At 48.7% G+C, this 21,296-nt stretch overlaps 1 protein-coding gene across 2 annotated transcripts in view; it reads right to left on the bottom strand.

The window, feature by feature from the left end:
• Positions 1–989: 989 nt before the first annotated feature.
• The window catches only part of LOC146335477 (espin-like), a 141,030-nt gene continuing 120,723 nt past the window's right edge, over positions 990–21,296 (bottom strand). The window contains exons 14-16 of one of the 2 annotated variants that reach the window (XM_084822063.1): positions 6,427–6,506; positions 4,797–4,808; positions 2,658–3,612 (exon numbers count right to left, since the gene is read on the bottom strand). In XM_084822063.1, coding sequence (XP_084678189.1) covers positions 3,465–3,612; positions 4,797–4,808; positions 6,427–6,506 — 240 coding nt within the window. In that variant the 3' untranslated portion in view covers positions 2,658–3,464. Of the gene's footprint in view, positions 3,613–4,796; positions 4,809–6,416; positions 6,507–21,296 lie in introns of both variants that reach the window. The other variant, XM_084822062.1, reaches the window with a different exon arrangement.

Here is a 21,296-nt window from a genome sequence, read left to right as displayed (position 1 = left end):
GATCCCCGGTCTCTCCAGGTAGGGCAGGGGAAGTCCCCCAAGACCCTGGGGTGCAGAGTAGACAATACGGAGCTAAATTAATGGCTCAGTATAAGGCAGCTTCTGATGTTCCTACACACGAGAAGAAGAAAACACAATTCCCAGAGATGCGTGAGATGTGGCCAGTTTTCCCCCAGAGGCGTTTTCATCTGTTCAGGACCGTTTTTACAATTCCCCGCTGGTTGTTGCACTTACAGTTGTGCACAGCATATGCAATCAGCTCCGCTGAGCTGACTGCGATTCCCCTCATTCAAAGAAAATGGGGTGAAAATGGGCTGCAAGGTGATGGTTTACTACTCAAGTTGCTGGGCTAGTGCCAATCTTGCTCCGTTCTGTACCACTCACTGCGCCTGACATCTTTTTCTATGTTCAGAGTCCCACTCAAAGCTATTAATCCACAATGACAGCCCTACCCCTTGCTTTCTGCATTTCTATTTCAAGGACACCAGGCTAGGTGGCTCCGCAGAGGCCAATTTCTCCTCTCCAAATGCCTCCGAGGCCCAGGCAGGCCACAGAGGCGTTTTGTGGGGAAAAGATGGCCTTGGGGCTGTGATGGGGCTAAAAGCACTTCTATGCTTCTCCAGTTTGGGGCTTGGATCTACAGGGCTGGATGGAGCCTTACCATTGAGCCGGAACATCACAAAAATGCCGGACGCCTGTGCGGAACATGCAACTGCAGAACAGATTCGGTTCTGAGGGAGAGCAGCATGGTGTAGCAGTCAGGAGTGTTGGATGGGGACTGAGGAACTCTGGATTCTATTCCCCACTCAGCCATGAAGCTCACTTGGGCCAGTCATTGACCCTAAGCCTAACCTACCTCACAGGATCGTTGTGAGGATCAAATGGAGAGGAGAATGTATGCTGCCTTGGGTTCCTTGCAAGAGGGAAAAAGGTGGGATATAAATGTAATAATAATAAAAAACATAGGCGGAAGGAAGACAAACCATCTTTGGAGAGGGGTTTTGTTTTTTTTAATAGCTGATACGATTAACATCCTAGGTCAGAAACAATCCCAGCACTTTCCTGCTCAAGGTGTCAAGGACAGACAAGACAAAATTGTATAGAAAAGAGCATGACCAAAAAGCCAGGAATGAACCCTCTGCTCTAATGATAAAGACACATCAGTCAATATGGCAGTTGAAGGACGCTCTCGCCTTAGCCCACTTGAATTGTTGTGTCTTCTTTTTAAAAGCATCAGCCTTTTCTTTGAAAATGCCTGTTACGTGTTTTTTTTTCCTTTGCAAAATAAAGTACATCCGCAGGGCAAAGATATTTTACCTACTAGAGCCTACAAGGCTCTAGTAGGAAAGAGACCAGGAGATACGAGACTTTGTTTGATGCAACCTCCCCCAACCTGGCACCTTCTAGACTACAAATCCAAACACCCCCAGCCAGCATGCAGTTAAATGTATGTACACAGCATTTGAAGAGCTCTCCATGTTAAGCTCTGGGACTCTCTACCTAAAACTACTGAAGTCAGAGCTTGCAGTAAACAAGTGATCTACATAGGGAAAGTGTGAAACCAGCCAAGAAGAAAGAACAGAGAGAGAAGGGATGCTTAATGTGCCATGAAAAGAGCTGGAGGGTGTCCTTGGATTTCTAACCAAGGAGGGGAGATAGGATAGTGCTGTTCAAGTACCTGAAAGGTTGTCACAGAGAGGAAGGCCAGGACCTCTTCTCGATCATCCCAGAGTGCAGGACACGGAATCATGGGCTCAAGTGACGGGAAGCCCGATTCCCGCTGAACATCAGGAAAAACATCCTGTCAGAGCAATACGACAATGGAACCCATGACCTAGGGAGGCGGTGGGCTCTCCCACACTGGAGGCATTCAAGACGAGGCTGGACAGCCATCTGTCAGGGATGCTTTGACTTGGATACCTGCATTGAGCAGGGGGTTGGACTCCATGGTCTTCTAGGCCCCTTCCAACCCTACTATTCTATGATTCAAAGTACATGGCCCACCCATCACAGACAGCTGCTTTAATTGCCACTTTGCAAAAAGCAACAACTTTTCTTTGCCACGGAGGGCTTTTCTACATGAGGCATTTATTGTGCCCTCATCATTCCACACTTATGGTTGTTTACAGGTACTTTAGACAATATTGTGACCCTCCACTTTCACTTCTGTGTCTAATGAGCACTTTCAGTAAGCATTTTTAGAGCAGGGAAAATGTATTTCATTGTAAAAGCGAAAAGAACCGCTTTTTTCATTTGTGTGTTTGTGCTATTCTGCTGTACCACAGTGCCACCTAGAGGTTATGTAGCATCTGCATGTAATGCTTGGATCTCAATCCTGTGATGAAACAGCAGATTAATAGCCTTGTGAAGAAAAGCTCTGAAACATGTCCCGCTGACGACAGGGCTGCACATACACTTAGGGTTGTACAGCCCATTACTTACAGCGCTTAAAAAACAGAAAAAAGAAAAGTTACATATCTTCATTCCAAGGAAGATGGAATCTGCACCAAGGAACGTCAGACTTCTGCAACCTATATAAATTATATGAATAGGAAAAGAGATTTGCGGGATGCTGAGCCCAGTACATACATAGCTCTGCTTAAGTCCTGGAAAACAGGAAGGCAGGGAGAGAGTCAGCTAACACAGAAGCAAGGGTCAAACACAGAGAAGTTATTTTATTGCACAGATGGAATTGGACATTTAGCAGTTGATATCATGCCAACCAGGGGTGTTATAAGGTGCTAAGATTGCGATGTGGCAGGTTTGCTTTTCAACTCAGACTTAGGGTGAAGACAGATGTAACATTCTGAACAGCAGATTCCCCCCTCCCCCATCACGTGCAACTGGCTTCACAACTTCACTTTGGTGCACACTCTCCCTTGACACTTTCCCTAGCCATCTACTTCCTGCAAGTCATCAACTCTCCTGCCCTCCCCCCACCGCCACAAAAAATACTTTAAAAATGGCATGTAGGTGTCATCAAGATTAATTTAAAACAAAACCACGAACAGCTGCAAAACTTCAATGGGGTGGGTGTGGGTGACGTCACAGGTGCTAGCCAAGCAGTGCTCATCAGAGCCAGCCACTCCTGACCTGCTGTAAGCTTGGAGTACTTTTTATTATCCTTTTTTGTTCCAGGATAGGAAGATGTACACACATCTTTGAGGCGGTGAAGATGCTCTGAAATCACTTCCATCACACTTGGAATGTTTTGCCTTCCCTCACTTTTACAGAGCTGGGCTGGTCTTAACATGAGCGTGGAGTGAATGAAGACCAATCAGGTGCATGAGCAATTGGGGGGGGGCAGCGAAGGGTGTGTGTGTGTGATTTTGCTGGGAGAAGAGACAAGCCCAGAAATAGGAAGGGGGTGGAAGCATCCCTCCTCCTCTCGAACAGGTCACAAGGTCGGAGATCTAAAGGAAGGAAGCGTTCCAAAGCACAGCAGGGGCGGCAGGCAGGCGGGCCTAGTGCTTGGCTATGTCTCCTTTTTTGAGGATGATCTGCCTCTGCCAAGGCGCCAGTTTTGTCTCATCATAGCCAAGAGTCCTTAGCTTTTCCGACTGTTCCTTCTCCTTCTCTTCCTCTTCTTGCCTCAGTTTCTCTTGCTCCTTCCTGTAGACAGAGGGGCTGTGTCAGTTACCGAGGCTTGGGAAACACAGGCGGCAGGCTTCCGAAGGGGGAGCCACGTATGCACTTTCGTGTCCGCCTTATGTCTAGGGACTGCTGAGATGACCGTGAAGCGTTAACTCTCAGCAACAGCACAGCGCCATCGTAACGGCTTTCCCCAGACAGCCATGCTTCCCTCTCCCGGCCCTGCCCACTTTCCTCCAACCACCGATCACTTGGTGGTTTCTTGGCTTTGTGCAATTCCTGCCCCCCTTCTAAAAGGCTGAAATGCCCCTCCTGAGGCTGGTTTATGGGCTGCAAGAGCTTTTAGTGAAACTGTACTCGTATTTTTGGCCCCAACCCTTTGGCCTTCAGCCTGCCCACCACTGGAATGCGGCCCCTGAGAGATTCTCCAAAATGGGGTCCGGTCCTCAGGCTGAAAAAGGTCTCATACCCCTGGTTTAGAGGGTAACATAAGCAACAAAACAAAAGAGAGAGAGAGAGAGAGAAAGTCCCCTGTTGGCTTGTGATCTAAATTCCAACTACAGTGGAGACAGCAGTATTTATTTATATGCCGTATTTATTTCTTTTTAACTGGCCCGGCTTCTTTGCTTTTAACTAGCGATGCAGTGCCTCAAATGAGAGGTGAACATGACGAATGGCTCCAAGAGTTCTTCTGTGGCTTGGATTTTACGCTGGGCTGGAGAAGAAGTCCTCCCTTGCAGCTTTCCTCCCACCCACCCAACATTCCCACCGGGTGGCCTGGTTTCCTGCTGCTCCCAGTGGGCGGAGGGAGGGAGGCCTCGTCCCTCTGGCGCCTGGCAGGAGCACTGGGGAAACTACATTTCCCAGTGCTCCTGGCTCACACCCAGGCATCACGCTAGGAAGCTCTACCATGTCCTCTCTGTCAACTTTTTTCTGTACTAAAGAACTTCAAATTATTTAGGCTTCCTTGTAGGGGTTATGCTCCAGGTGCAACTGATCATGGGCGAGAACAGAGTTCCTCAACCTGGTGCCCTCTGGCTGGCCTAGATGGAGCAATGATTTAAGGCGGCTTCATACATTCATATCGAAGTAGTTGTGCAACAGAAGTAAAATGGTCTCTTTTGCTGCCATGGCATCTCCCAAACCCCCAGCCAAAGTTTCACTGAGCTGGTTATGTTAGATGGTGATAAAAAGTCAAGACTTACTGTTTTTGCTCTCTGTGGAAGAAAGAAAAAAAGGAAAAAATACATTAGTTAAAAGTCTAAATTTAGAAGCTTTTTTAAACTCACTTTTTTAAACACACACATATAACACACACACAAACACAGACATGCACACACACACGGTAGCTTATGGTAAATCACTAAAAAATTAAAGCAAATATAATGCATATTTTCAGTAATGTCTAAGAATCAGAAGTTACGAATCTCCTGAAAGAAATTAAAGATATGACAGGATATGAAACGCAATCAGACCCACTGAGCAGGCGGTTGGACTCGATGGTCTGAACCCTACTATTCTATGATTCTACGATGGTTCTATCTGTTATCTTAACAGCTTGATACAGGAGGTGGACATTGAAATTGTTGTACATATGATAGTAGCAGCTCACACGACCATTGTTTATAACCGGAAGAAAAGTAGCCCTCCATCACTGGATGAGTGGATTCATAGGCTATAGGTCATCAAGTTAACTAAAGGCGCAATCCTGTGAATATTTAGACAGAAAAAAAGTCCTACAACTCCCAGCATTCTCTGGCCAGCCATTCTGGAATGCTGGGGGTTGTAGGACTTTTTTCTGTCTAAACATGCATAGGATTGCGCACTAACATAGTTAAAGTTAGGGAATGGAGACAGGGATACGTTTATAGAAAAGTGGAGTCTATTTATTTCCTTTGAGGATAATAAGGTCTTGGATAATATTAACCCATATGTCTTGCTACATACAATGATAATATAATTACGTTTACACCCTGCCTTTTTCCCTCCAAGGAGCCCAGTGCAGCTTACATGACCCTCCTCCTCTCCATTTTATTCTTACAACAACCCTGTGAGGGAAGTCAGGCTGAAAGTGGCTGACTGGGGACCAGAACACAGTTAGAACCCTGACCCAGCTCTAACCACTACACCACACTGGCTGTTGTTAAATGTTATATTTAAATCTTATAGTTACAGGATTTATATTTTATCTATTTGTATAATATCAGCATTAGAGGCATATTCTCACAGCATTGATATTTATCCATTTTGATTGATTTATAGCTTGAGTGGAGCTGCAGAAAGGTTTGATAGATTACTGCAATTGTTTGTAATTTAACATTGAAATAATAGTCATTATATTTAAAACATAAAATAAAATTGTACTTCAAATAATCTGAGATGAAAGTTTATTGAACCAAGATAAAATCTCAGAAATAACATGAAAGTCACAATTAAAGTAAGAACCGGCATGAAGCCCCATGGAAAACTACAACTGGGGGATTTGATTAAAACCGGGCGGGGGGGCAGAAAGATCAACCTGGCAGTGAAACGGGATTGGGGGGGGCTGAGGGGACCCCTCGAGAGAGGGAGTTCTCCCCCCAGGCCACGCCCCTCACTGGCCCTGCTCTACCTGCGTGGCCACTGAGGCATCCGCCTGCTCTCGCGAAGCAGTGGCTGAGCACTTTGCTTTGCCTCTCTGTGGCTGGATGAGGCAGCATGGGGAGAGGCCCTTCCCGGTTTCTGTGTTGTCCCTTCCCACTGCTGGCAAGTCAGCCACGAGGGAATGCGGCTCTGGAGATGAAAAAGCCCCCCGCCCCTTAGCAGCATTTCACCCCGCAGAGGACTCCGGCTCACCTTTCCTCCTCCATCTTCTTGCGCAGGATATCCCTTCGCCAGGCTGGCATGGTGGCCAGCCGAGCCTCTTCCTCCCTCTCCTGTAAAACAAAACACACGACTGAGGGGGTTTTCCAACTTAAGTTTGGGAGAGGTGGTGGAAGGGTATGAACCAGAGGGAGGAGAAAGAGAGGGCCTCCCGTTCCAGTCTTCGAGGCCTGGCAGGTAGAGTTTCACTGCCCAACAAGGGGGGAAAGATATGGAAGTTAAATTCTTCCCAGAATATTTAGAGGGTGGCGCAGGGGATGGTGGCAGGAAGTGGGGTACCATGATTTTACCTGATATGCAGTAAAATCCTCCCTAATATTTTTCATATTATTTTGGCAGGATACATGATCAAGTAATCCTGGTATAGTTTGGGCATGGGTATGGGGCTCAGGTTCTAGGCAGGTTGAAAGATCACCCAATGATTTGCATACTTCACCCGGCAAGTACCAAATCACAGTCCATGGATTAATTCCCTCCTTTAATATCCAGTACAGAAACCATGAAATGAGAGGTTGGGGGGGGGGGGCAGGGAAACTCCTAAGAGGAATGCATTTTGATTTTAATGTAGCTGTGGATTACAGGCTCCCTCATGCTTCAGACAAGAGGATTTATTCAACTCTCTATCCTGCGCCAAGGTGCAGGGAAGCAATCCAAAGATTAAAACATAAAAAGCCCACTTGCACAATTGCCTCAGGCAGAGGGAAGAGGTTCTATATGTGTGGGGCAGCCTTCAAGCACCCCTCGAAGGACGCTGTTGAGTGCCGCTTCACTTTGGCAAAGAATTTGAGGTTCCACATCTGGAACAGAATTCTAACGGAAATCTGACAAGTTCTGCCAGGGGCCTCAAAAGCTCTGGCAATACAATAAGCCGTCCTTCCCCACCTGGTGTCCTCCAGAGGTGTTGGATTGCAACTCCTATCATTCCTAGCCATCATGGCTGAGAATGATGGGAATTGCAGTCCAACACCTCTGTAGGGCACGAGGGTGGAAAAGACTGCAATAAACTGTCCTGGACATGGGTGCTACAGCCTACTGCATGTGGATGCAAAACCTCAGCAACTGTTAATGCTCCCCAGATTCTGATACGTTTGCTGCTAAAGCCAGGACCACGATCGGGATGTGAAACGCACTCCAAAAAGGAGGTGGTGGACCATCCAAACATACCCAGATAGGGGTTGGCCCCACCTGTCTCAACTCTTCCGCCTATGTGTCCTTCCTGATGGCGGAACACTGTGGCAGAACTTAGTTGCAAAGGCTTGGACACCGAAAAGCTTCCAGGGAAAGGGAAGCCTGTTTTGTGGAGCAACCATTGGCTGGTTACAGCAATTGTGACAGGCAGAAAGCAAGATCAGCTTCCCTTTGGGTGTGCTGTTCCAGACACAGCAGCCCTCCCAGGAAGACTTCTCAGCAGGGAATCTCCCTTGCATCCATTTCCACTGTGGAAGAACCACCATTGTCCTGTTCCAGGAAAGCATCTGTTTCTTGCTCCAGCCAGTGGAAGGATCATGCCAAATTTGTTGTAAGGGAGTTACACTGCTGTCTGGGGCACCTATTGGGCAGTGCCTGTCACATCACTGCACAAGTTCATCTACTGTCTACCCATGCTATTTCCCATCAGCTTTTTAAGCGCCTCGCTTTTTAATAACTTTTTAAAATAAATTGTTTAGAGGCCATGCACCCCCTACTGCTCAGCCCTGGTGCACACAACTACGGAAATACCCCTATGCTCTTTTTAAAAGCCCCCAGCCCCTCCATTCTGTGGGTACAGGAAAACCATGGTCATTGCATAGCTAGTGAAAAAAAAAATCCCACTGGCAAAAGTTATTTTGCCTGGAAAGGCTTGCCTGATTTCTCATTGTTTCTTGATGAAAGAGTGCGTGGTTTTGGTCAAACCTAGATGATCAGGGGTGAGTGGGAGATGTCATGAGGGCTAGGTCCTTGACTCTAGGAAAAATTGGCAAGTGTGCGTGTACAGCAACAGGGCAGCAAGATGTGTCTAGAAAGGAGCATGTAGTTTGTAAATCAATCAATATATTTCTTGAAACAACCTGTGTAAATGCTTCCACTGTGGTGTGAGTCCTTGGAGCATACATAGCTAAACTGCATTTGTATGACTTATGTGAGCTATGGCTGTGGGAGGGGAGATGCTAGCTGGAAATGTGAGCGGTGCACACTTGTGTTCTGAGGGGCAGGGGGGAAAACTGGAAACAGATTGAGGGGGAGGAAACGCGCAAGCCCAGTGCCAGCGAGGCGCCTAATGAAGCTGGCTTACTGCTTAGTTCCAAGTTTTTTCCAGTGTAGATGAAAAGGACCCTGAAATTAACCAGCTTGCCAATTTCACTTGGTTTGAGAGTGCTGATTTTGCACAGTTCAGAAAATCCATTCCTTAAAATGTTTAGACCCCACTTTTTGATTAAAAATCCCTGAGGTGGCTGCAAAGGGCATTAATCACAATGCAAAATTAAATGGGTCAATACAATGGATATCACCCAAAGACAACAGCCCTACGGCAATGTCATGTGGGTACTGGAATTATGTGGGGTAACCATCTTGTGCTGCTGGTGGCTCAAGTCTGCAGAAGGGAGGGATCAGAATCAGTCACGGTCCATGGTGATTTATGGCATATGGGCAAAAATGACGGACTCTGGACCCCAGCAGATTACGATATGTATTTTGACAGCGGAAGGCGACAGCAGGACAAGGGGAGGGAAACAGACGGACAACATGGAATAGACATGTAACGATGCATTTGCTTTGCTGTGGCTTAATGGTGAGGGTAAGCCAAAAGCTTAGCAGAAAAAGAGGGTTGGGCAGAGTCCTCTGAAAAGAGCAGAGTTCTCCCTGTTGCTCTCCCTGTCCCTGCTGGAGGAACAGCAGAAAACACGAAACCAGGTTAGGAATCTGAGGAGGGGAACATCTGGGACACAAGAGAGGTGGATTGATTTGGGCAGTGGAAATTTGGATTGTGGCACGAGGGCTGAGCGGTGGCAGCAGAAGGCCAGAAAATGGTGATGGCAGGACATGCTGGAGCCTAGGCCAGAGTCCTTCACCCACGCATGTGCAGAGTGTGCTTATCCAATACTGTCTGTGCCAGATTTGCTGCATCAGACAAAAACAGCACCCCAGGCCAGGGCTAAGAAGTAAGGCTTGACCAGTGCTGTCCCCCAGGATCAGCAGATGATGGAATGTGGCCACGTGGCATCCTCAGATGACCATCTCCTCCCCGCAGAAGAAGCAGGGCTGGCTACACGCCCAGAGAACCAACCAGGGCAGGAAGCTTAGGTGGGGGAGGCCAGCAAGCATGCAGAAGCTTAGAGTTCAGCTTCCACTGGAAGTTGGGCCCTGAATTCCCAACAGATTTAGCACTGAGAGGACCAAGGGGAGAAGGGATCAGAGGTCATGGGAGGCCACTGGCTGACTTGGGTGCAGAACCGGGCCAGGCTGGTGAACTGCGAGACCAAGAGGCAATCGGGGTCAGGCTTGCTTTGGGGGTAGAAGCCTCTGTAGGCAAAGGTCCGTCGCTCAGTGGCAGAGCAAGACTTTGCATGCAGAAGGTCCCGGGTTCAATCTCCAGTTAAAAGGATCTCACATTGCAGGGCTGGAAAAGACCCAGAAGACCCAGCAGTATCAGGTGAACAGGACAAGTTTATTGGGCCATTTGGAGGGAAAGTGGAGCAATTTTAAAAAAGGGATAGCAAACTCCAAGGGAAAACAAGTGCAGGAAACAAACCAAAACAAACAGCACCCCCCCCCCCAAACTTTTGCTCAGAGATGAAGACTTCAGGGCTGCTGGCGACAGAAACTGCGGAGGGCAGCTCAGCAGGCTTCTGTGGTGGGAGCAGGGAGGTTTGGCTGGGGGAAAGGCTCATCAATCTCAATCCAGGCAGAACCGGATCTTGAACCATGGCAATGTGTGTGCATGGTGGTGGGGAACAGTGTGGGTGGAAGGAAGAAACTGCAGCAGAAAGCAGAAGGGAGGGGGTCAGCATCTGCATCCCAAAGTGCACCCCAAACCGATCTCCTTTGGAGTTTTGTTTACACACATGCGTGTAATGCCGGAGTTTCCAACATGGTGCCCACGGGCACTTCTCTTGGCGGCTGCCAGGCTCCCTGCTCCTCCTGCTGTTTATTTTAAGATTTTTTAAACTCCTGCGTTATTGTGAATGACTGAAACAATACAGCGTCAGTAATTTGATACTGTGAATGGGAAAACAGCCCTACTGCGAATGCAGAAAAAGAGGGGATGGGGGGAAAAGGGGGCGGCACCACCCCTTGGCCAGGGCACTGGCAGGTGCACCCAGGACTTAGTGCAGGGGAGCGGGGCGCGCTGCAGCGGGACGGCTCCTGGAGCTGCGTTTAAGGAAAAATGACATACTGAAGGACTTTCCGAAAAAGTGCCTTTCCCAGAGGGAAGATGCAGAGTTGCTATGGAACGGCCCTGATGCGCTCCCGCTCCACGCTGAATCGGCCGTGTAGGTGGGCCCAGGGGTCCCATCCACTCTGGGCCTGCTCAACGGTTTGGATCAGGGTTTTTTTTAATGTTCGTTTCCTGCAGATGAATGATGATGTGAGCTTGGACAGCCATTCTATCCAAGTCTGGGGAGTCCCTTGACTTTTGCAACCTGGCAGCACCTATCCTGTCAGGCTGCAGCAAAGGCGGGGAGAGGCAGGGAGGCCATTCCGTCAGCCCTGCCAGAAGGCCAGCTCCAGCAGGCTCCCTGAACGAGTTCCATTCCAGCTGGTCATCATAAAAGGTACTGTTTAACTTTTAAGAAAGGATGCTTGCATTTGTTTTTTCCGCTTCTCCTCCCATCCCTTTTTCCTTTTGTGCTGTGTCTTTTTAGATTGTACGCCTGCAGTCTTGCTTCTGTTGACTGAATGTAAGTTGCTCTTCTGGAAGCCTTTTTGGCTAAACAGCCGGATAAAAATGCTTTAAATAATGTGTAAATGAACCCTTCAGATACTTTTGGGCGGCGGCGGGTATTTAAACGAATAATTCATAATTCCAGGGGACTGTGTGTGTGCAAAATATTGATATTCCCCTGTCAGATATCTTTGCTGCAGGTTGAGGAAGGGAGACTTACACAAAGAGCAAAAGTCAGTATCCAACACTGATCACGCCAGGACCACATGACACATTCAGAAGTGCCTGGGGCAGCCATCCCGAAAACGTACCCCTTTGGGGCACAGATGGAGGACTGCATGATGGAGATATGGGCTCTCCCAAAAATTCTCCTGACCATCCAAGTGTTCTGGCCTAGCCAGCTCTTTGACAAGCTCCTTTCCGTGCCAGGGAAAAGAAAGATGTTTAAACATAGGGAGATTTTTTAAACAGAGGGAGCAAGCCAGAGTAGTGTGGGGCCCATGTATCCGCCAGTCCCGCTTCACATATTCTCAGACGCCCGTGGAAAAAGCAAAAATGGGGCTCAGTTAGGACCAAACCAAACCATCGGAAGATGAATGTGACCTGCATGTCCCCCCACTGCCACCTAGAGAGCTAATAGCAGCTTGGGGGTGCACTTAACCCCTTCCTCCTCAGAACCACTTCCCAATCCTTAAAGTGACCAACCACATAGTGACCGCTAAATCATTTTTAAAAGATGCACAGAGATCCCAATCAGAGCTCCCCTGTGCCACATAAAGTTGTTGTACCTCATGCGTTCTGCTTTCCCAGCACTCTTGCCGTGCCTGCCCCAGCTCTCTCAGGCATTCACATTTCAAACTGTTTAGTACCCCATGAGTCCTGCCGGCGTGCTAGCAGATGTATGGAACACACACATCCCCAGCAATCCCAGGATTTGGGACATATAAGGCGGGGGTGGGGGGAGAAGGAAGATGGGCGAACTGGATCAAGGGAAAATAGAAATAGACACCGTGAGGCTCAGAGTGTGTGTCCATGACCAGGAAAGAAAGAGTACCATGGCAAAGAAAAAAGTTACTTGCCCACCTGTGCCTCTGTTTATCCACTTGTGGCTTAAAGGTGGGGGAAAAGATCCAATTTTTGTGATGCTTCCCTTCCTGCATGCACAGAGGTAAGCAACCATGGCTCACCACAAGTGACTGTTTATAGGACTGACTCAAAGCAAGGCAGAGAAGCAGCCTGGTGGGTGAGGAGATGCCCCAAGCCGACTTTCCCCAACCTGGTGCCCTCGAGATGTCTTGGACTACAGATCCCATCATCCCAGGCTTGCACAGCCACTGGCCATCAGGAGGGCACCAGGTTGGGGAAAGCTGCTTCAAGCAGAAGCAACAGCACAACAAAAAGGCATACGCAACGGCCCCACCTGGCAGGTAGAAAGGAAGCCAAGCCATTTGAAAACAAGCCTCAAAGTGCAAATTGAGCCCCAGGATTCGGGGGAGCTGCTTTGGGCACCTCCACAGTATTGCTTTTGCAATTTTGTTCTCTACTCAATGACAAAACACCAACGCACTCTTTACTATCTAAGGCCTGCGGTAACTTTCCCCGACTTGGCACCCTCCAGTTATGTTGGGACTGCAACTCCCATAATTCCCACCCAGCAATCAACATCGGAGGCCCTCCTTTGAGAGCCCCCTCTGAGGGAGGTTTGGAGGATGGCAACAAGGGACAGGGCCTTTTGAGTGGTAGCCCCCGATTGTGGAATGCTCTCCACAGTGAGATCCACCTGGCGCCAACACTGTCATCTTTTTAGCACCAGGTTAAGACTTTCCTCTCCTCGCAGGCATTTGACGGCACATGATGAGACTTCTTAATGTTAGTTTTTGATTGGGTCCTGGTAGTTTTATTGTTAAATGTTTTTAACTGTTTCAAACGGCTTTAAATTCTTGAATGTTAAAGGTTTCATATTATGTTTTATCATGCTGTGAACCACCCAGGGAGCTTTGGCTACTGGGTGGTATAGAAATGTAAAAAGTGAAACATATCGATGGGCCCCAGCCAATCTCTGCCAATAATAAATGCGCCCAACTCTTTCCAAGTAACAGACAACTTTATTTCTTAACTTGATCACTGGAGAAAAACACCCCCGCCCGCCCCCACACGCACACACACCAGGCACATGGACCCCAACATCCCCCACCCCACTTGAATGAACAACTGGACTAGCTCACTCTTGTGCTAGCTGGAGCTAATAGAGGCAACCCAGAAAAACCCAAAAATGTACATGATCAACACTCGGACTGAAACACGGAGGATCCGTCCAGCCACAACTGGAAATCACACGGATTAAAGCAAACCCAAACAAAATGAGAGGCCGATGTCTCTGCTCTTACTTTGATCGCCCCTCCAGTGACAAGTGGCTTGCTATGATGCACTCGGTGGCAAAAGGGCTGTGCCCCAACCCACCAAATTCCTGAGGGGAAAATGACCTGCAATGGCACATGCCATGATGGGATATGCGGTCCCACATGCCTCATCGCGGCATTCCGGAGTCACTTCCGATTTCACGTTCCGAAACGGCATCTTCAGGCACACTCGCCAGCTGAGGGAGACCTGCAAGCGTGCCACAAAGCACAGACCAGGGCCAAGCTAGGCTGGACATTATTCATGCAATTAGCAACTGCTTGTTTGTTTTAAAGAAATAGACACGGGCAGGCCCCATTCAGATTGGGACTGTGGAGGGAGCAAAGGGTTAAGGTCCCCCTTTCCAAACACCAGACTGGGCCCATGTGTGGCTCTTATTGACTCTAAAACAGGGGTGGGCAACATGCAGTCAAATTCAGCAGTGGTGGCGACAAAAACGTTTATTTTTTAACAGCAAAAACAATGGCCAATTTTGGCACTACAGAGTGCTAAAAGGGTCAAATTTAGTTAGAAAACAAGCTAAATGCAACCTCTATAGCACTGTGAACCACCAAGTTTTTTCAGATTTCTTTTCAGAGTGCGGCCTGCAGGGAGGTGTCCAGGACTCGAAAATGGCCCCCAGATCTCCTGCAGTCGCCATCCCTGTTGTAAAACAATCATGCAATTGCTATTTGCATGAACAACAACATGTCTAGTTAGGCTCTAACAGAATAATTAAAACATCAGAAAGAAGCGATGTTTTAGATTATCCTAACAGAACATACTACGAAGCTAAGCAGGGTCATCCCTGGTTAGTACTTGGATGGGAGACTGCCTGGGAATCAGGCTTCCTGCACTGAGCAGGGGGTTGGACTCGATGGTCTTGTAGGCCCCTTCCCACCCTATAATTCTATGTGAGAACATGAGCCAGACACAGTCTAAGTTGCTTAGGGAGCTGGAAACACAACATGCTTCTGTCTTCTGCTTCCCAAAGAAGCCACCTTCCAAAATTCCTACACTCAGGAAGTCCTTCCCATGGGGGTTTGGCTGCTAAGGGCACTCTACACATCGCTGAGGATTCTGGAGTGCGTTCCAGGGGCACGGTCTCTGCTCACGTTGGTCGCTGGCCTCCTGGGCTTCCCCACTGCCCCCACATGAACCAGGCACATGCCTCGGAAAGCATCAAATGCCTTGAAGGCATGAAAAACTCTCATTAACAGAGCCTCATCTGCCATTCCTGATCTTCTCATCAACGAACCTCAGAGTTCCTAGGAACACCGTTAGAAAAATCCACCATCCCAGAGTAACCCTGGAGACAACAGGATTCCAGTCCCACTGATCTCAATGCAGCCTCCACCTATGATAGAAAATGTTTCTGAAGAAAGCTCTCATGACAGATTGTGTGGCAGTGGTAATCATCACCGATAATTCTTCCTGTAGCACTTTCAATCTACAAAGCACTTTACCATTTTGATCTCAGCATTACTCTGCAGCAAAAGGTTCACTGCTCAAGCTTTGGGGAAGTTGGCAAGGGCAAATCCAGCTACGGGGAGAAGTTCTCTCCCTCCTCTGCAGGCAACACCAATTCCCCGGCAGATCCTAAAAGGATAACCTGCCACTGTGGGCGAGTGGTTAGGGAGACATGCTTAGAGGGTGTATTACACAGCCCACTTGCTGGAGCTAAGCAGGTCTGGTTCTGGTCAGTGCCTGGATGGGAGATGTCTTGGGAGCCTGGAATTCTAGCATGGAAAGAAAGGCACGACAGAAATGTAACCAACACATTAGGAAGTTGCAGTCAGGGTTCAGTCTGTTTCCCGCCTCCCAGCTGAGCAGAGCAGAGGAAGCTGCTCCAGCTGGTTCAGGGACTACAGAAGCTAGCAAGCTTCCAGAGAGCGAGCCATCAGAGCGAGCGGACAGGGGGAGCAAAGAGGAGTTGGCTAGGGAAGCTGCAGTGGCAGAAGAGACAAAGGAGACAAAGGCAAAGAGGTAAGTGGGCTGGAGGAAGCCCAGAGAGCAGTCCTTTGTCCTTCTGAGTGGCTGTGAGCTCACCAGGTGCTCCTGAGAGCTCCAACTGAATTGGGTGTGTGTGGCCTGAGTACTCCCAGAAGCTGTGTGGGCAGGAAGCTTCAGTCTGTTTCCTGCCTCCCAGCTGAGCACAGCAGAGCAGAGCAGAAGAAGCTGCTCCAGCTGGTCCAGGGACTACATGAGCAAGCAAACTCCTAGAGAGCGAGCGATCAGAGTGAGCGAACAGGGGGAGGAAACGAGTTGGCCGGGGGAGTCCGGCAGTGGGAGGCCCCTAACATTTTTTTCAATTTTTTTTCATTTGTCTTATAACACCAGTGGGACTCTGTTTTTAACCTCCAGTGAGTAAGAACCAGGCACAGGCTACTCTAGAACAATCAGAAAGCTAGACACAAAAAGAAAAACAGACTATGGAAGGACAAGACTCTCCAGTGGTGGTGACCTGCAGTGTTTGTTTTCTTGCCTGAGAACAACATGGCCTACACCTGCAACAAGTGCAAGTCGATCACGCTGCTGGAAGAAAAAGTAAGAGGACTGGAGCAGCGAGTGTCGACCCTCCAGGGAATAAGAGAGCACAAAGAGTTCTTGGACAGAATGGGGGAACTATAGCAGCAAAGCGAAGTACAGGAGCTAGAAGGGCAACAGCAAGATGAGGCAGAAGAGGGAAATGCTGAGGTGAGGAAAAATGAAGTACAGGATACTCCTTGGAAAAGGGTGGCAGTTAGGAGCAGAAGAACTAGAAGCCACTCGGCACCAGTGGAAGCAGTGGAGCTAGGGAACCATTTCCAGGTACTCGAGGAGGAGACTGGAGGGCAGCCTGCAGAGGAAGACTTACAGGGGAACATGCATGAGAGCAAGCAAGAGGCTGAAGGTCAGTTAAGCAGAGGCGATGAAACCAAGGACTACAACAAGAAGAGAAGAGCAGTAGTAGTGGGAGACTCCTTGCTGCGTGGGATCGAGACCCAAGTATGTCGCGAAGACCCGTGGACTCGCCAGGTATGTTGTCTCCCAGGAGGACGGATTAGAGACGTGACTGAAAGGTTGCCTGCACTCATAAAGCCCACTGACAGGGATCCCTTTCTTCTCATCCATGTGGGAACAAATGATACCGCCAAGCGGAGCTATGAAGAAATCACGTCAGACTTTGAAGCTTTGGGAAGGAAACTCAAGAACTTTGGGGCCCAGATAGTTTTCTCATCCATCCTTCCAGTAGTTAGAAGAGGGATTGAAAGGGAAAGAAAAATACTCCGGGTGAATGACTGGCTACGAAGGTGGTGCCGACGAGAGAGATTTGGATTCTGGGACCACGGGCTATACTTCCTGGAAGATGGGCTGTTGGCGAGGGACGGGTTGCACCTCACAAAGGCTGGGAAGAATGTGTTTGGCCACAGCATGAAGAACTTCATCAGGAGGGCTTTAAACTGAATTCTACGGGGAAGGGAGATGTAATGTTGGGGGTAACAATGGACAAAGGCTCATGCACCGCAACGGGGAGAACAGCTCTAATAGCGCCCAATAATAGTCTTCAGACACATGTAGGAAGAAAGCCAGACCATGAAACACGTGGTCTTCGATGTCTATATACTAATGCCCAGAGTATGGGAAACAAACAGAACGAACTTGAACTCTTAATACAGGAGGGAAACTATGACTCGATAGGTGTAACTGAGACTTGGTGGGATGAGTCCCATGACTGGAATACGGCAATTGAAGGATATAACTTGTTCAAAAAGAACAGGAGGAACAGAAAGGGAGGTGAGGTTGCACTATATGTGAAAAACACATATCTCTGCCCAGAAATACAGGAGGATGAGCTTGGTAGCCCCATCGAGAGCATCTGGATCAAAATAAATGGAGCAAAGAATGAAAGGAACCTGGTGGTCAGAGTCTACTACCAGCCACCCAATCAAGGAGAAGACTGAGATGAAACTTTTGAAAAGCAAATAGCCAATGTTTTAAGGAAGCATGATGTAGTAGTAATGGGGGACTTCAATTTCCCCGATATTTTTTGGGAGACAAATTCTGCAAAACATGACACCTCCAGGAAATTCCTGACTTGTGTGGTGGATAACTTCCTCCTACAGAAAGTAGAGGAAGGAACTAGAGGATCGGCTATCCTTGACTTGATCCTAATAGGGATGTACGAAATACTCACCTGGCTACGTGCTGGGGCATCCGTGGGGGGGGGAGGCGCTCCGTCCCTCCCCCTGGAATCCTCCCTGGCCAGCTCCACTCCGCGGTGGCTCCACAGAGCCGCCAGCCGGGGCCAGCTGCAGCCGGAGTTACGGCTGCGGCTGGGCTGCTGCGGCCGCAAATGGTGGCCGTTGTAGCGGTCGCCATTTGCGTCCTTGCAAGCAGCCATGTTAGGCTACGTAACTATGTAGCCCATCACGGCAAAGAGCAGGGATGCAAATGGTGGCTGCTATGCCATTTGTGTCCCTGCTCTTTGCTGTGATAGGCTACGTAAGTATTTACGGCTGCAAGAACGCAAATGGTGGCCACAGCAGCCCGGCTGCGGCTGGCCAGGAGACCAGCTGGAGCTGCTGCTGGAGCTGCCGCCGCTGCCACCGCATCTGCCCCAGGCAAGTTTCGTCCTGGGGGGATTCCACAGGGTGGCGGGGGGCTATTCCGCCACGGATTCCGTGGGGCCGGATTCTAAAGAATCCAGCCTCACTGGAATCAGTGGCGGAATTCTCTGACATCCCTAGATCCTAACCAACAGAGATGACTTAGTGGATCAAGTAGCAGTTACAGGAACTCTGGGGGAAAGCGGCCATGTTATACTTGAGTTCTTGGTTCTAAAGGAAGCAAAAGCCGAGTGTAGCCAAACGCGTACCCTGGATGTTAGGAAAGCCAATTTTAATAAACTCAGAACAATGATAACTAAGGTCCCATGACAAGCGACTCTAATGAGAAAAGGAGTCCAAGATGGGTGGGAGTTTTTTTAAAAGGAAATTCTAAAGGCACAATTACAAACAATTCCAACCAGAAAAAAAGGTGGAAGACAACAGAAGAAGCCAATGTGGCTTCACAAAAAGCTTAGGGATGACCTGAAAACAAAAAAGGACACATATAGGAAGTGGAAAGAAGGCCAAGCAACAAAGGAAGAGTACAGGCAGGTAGCACAGAATTGCAGGGATGGCGTCAGGAAGGCTAAAGCTGAGAATGAGCTGAGGTTAGCAAGGGATGCTAAAAGCAACAAAAAGGCTTTCTTCAGCTATGTGCATAGACAGAGGAAAGAAAGGGTGGTTCAGCTATTAAATAAGGATGGCAAAAGGATAACAGATGACAAAGAAAAGGCAGAGGTGCTCAATCCCTACTTTGGCTCAGTCTTCTCCCAAAAGAGGGTCTATGACCCCCCCTGGCAAAGGTGAAGTACAGGCTGAAGGGGCAGGATTGCAGCTTCAGATCGATAGGCATATGGTCAAGGAACACCTAATGACTTTGAATGAGTTCAAATCTCCAGGGCCAGATGAACTGCACCCTAGAGTAATAAAGGAACTGGCAGAAGAACTCTCAGAACCACTGTCTATTCTCTTTGAGAAATCATGGAGGACGGAGGAAGTGCTAGAGGACTGGAGGAGGGCTAATGTTGTCCCTATCTTCAAAAAAGGTAAAAAGGAGGAACCTGGGAACTACAGACCAGTCAGTCTGACATCAATCCCTGGGAAAATTCTGGAGCAGATCATAAAGCAATCCATCTGGAAGCACCTTGACAACAATGCAGTGATGACTCGAAGCCAACATGGATTTGTCAAGAACAAGTCCTGCCAGACAAATCTGATCTCATTTTTTGATCATTCCTTGTGGACTCTGGGAATGCTGTGGACATCATATACATAGACTTCAGCAAAGCTTCAACAAAGTGCCCCATGATCTCCTCATGAGCAAACTAGCTCAAAGTGAGCTAGATGAAACAACGATCCGGTGGATCCACAGTTGGCTACAGAATCGGACTCAAAGAGTGCTGATCAATGGGATCTTCTCAAACTGGGGAGAGGTAACGAGCAGGGTACTGCAGGGCTCAGTCCTGGGCCCAATGGTCTTCAACATTTTTATTAATGACTTGGAGGAGAAGGTGCAGGGAATGCTGATCACATTTGCAGATGACACAAAGTTGGGCGGGATAGCTAATACCCTGGAAGACAGAAACAACTTTCAAAGTGATCTTGATAGACTGGAATGCTGGGCAGAAAACAACAGAATGACATTTAATAGGGAGAAATGCCAAGTTCTGCACCTAGGAAAAAGAAACCAAAGGCACAGTTACAAGATGGGGGATACGTGGCTCAACAACACTACAAGTGAGAAAGATCTTGGAATTGTGGCAGATCACAAGCTGAATATGAGGCAACAATGTGATGTGGCTGCATAAAAGGCAAATGCTATTTTGGGCTGCATTCATAGAAGCATCGCTTCCAAATCCCAGGAAGTACTAGTCCCCCTCTACTCAGCACTGGTTAGGCCTCATCTGGAGTACTGTGTCCAGTCCTGGGCACTGCACTTGAAGAAGGATGCAGACAAGCTGGAGAGGGTTCAGAGGAGGGCAACAAAGATGATCAGAGGACTGGAAAGAAAGCCCTATGAAGAGAGACTGAAAGAACTGGGCATGTTGAGCCTTGGGAAGAGAAGACTGAGGGGAGACAGGGTAGCGCTCTTCACACCCTTGAAAGGTTGTCACAGAGAAGAAGGCCAGGATCTCTTCTCGATCATCCCAGAATGCAGGACACGGAATCATGGGCTCAAGTTACAGGAAGCCAGGTTCCAGCAGAACACCAGGAGAAACTTCCTGACTGTTAGAGCAACATGACAATGGAACCCATTCCCCAGGGAGGCGGTGGGCTCTCCCACACTGGAGGCGTTCAAGTCGAGGCTGGACAGCCATCTGTCAGGGATGCTCTGACTTGGATTCCTGCATTGAGCAGGGGGTTGGACTTGATGGTTTTCTAGGCCCCTTCCAACCCTACTATTCCATGATTCTATGATTCAAGTCTGTCGCTCCTAGTACCTGGGATGGAGCCACAGCTTGCTGCTAGAGCCAGGCTCTGCATGCAAAAGATCCTATGTCCAGGGCCCATCACGTCCAGCTCAAAAGACCTCTGGTAACAGTGCTGGGGAAGGACATCTTCCAGACACCTTGGAGAGCCAGCGAGAGTCCACGCTGACAGCACTGGTCCGACCAAGGGCCTGACTCATTATAGGGTTGCAGGGGCAGTCCTGCTGGATCAGGCCAGAGGCCCATCAAGGCTGGCATTCTGCTCCCAATGGTGGCCAATCAGGGAAGCTCCTAGGAAGATGGAGACTTTCCCTGGTTGTCTGACCCCACCCAGCATCTGGTGCTCACCAGCCTTGTCGAGCAGGGATGTTCTGTTTAGCTATCAATGTTAGCAGACCTCCTCCCCCTCCCAAAATGTGTCCAACCCTTCTTTCAGAGCCACAAATGGCCCCCGCCAGTCTCATGAGAGCAAATCCCATTGATCAGTTACACCTTGCGTTCCTTTCGCCAGGCCGATCAGTTTCAGCAGGTGAGTGGACAATTCTAGCAGTTCTTATGACTGCA

The sequence above is a fragment of the Heloderma suspectum genome, chromosome 15 (assembly GCF_057233095.1).
Source record: "Heloderma suspectum isolate Gila_16-S chromosome 15, 16-S_ref, whole genome shotgun sequence".
NCBI lineage: Eukaryota > Metazoa > Chordata > Lepidosauria > Squamata > Helodermatidae > Heloderma > Heloderma suspectum.
The sequence above is the reverse complement of the archived record's forward strand: the minus strand, read 5'-3'. Positions and strand labels throughout refer to the sequence as shown.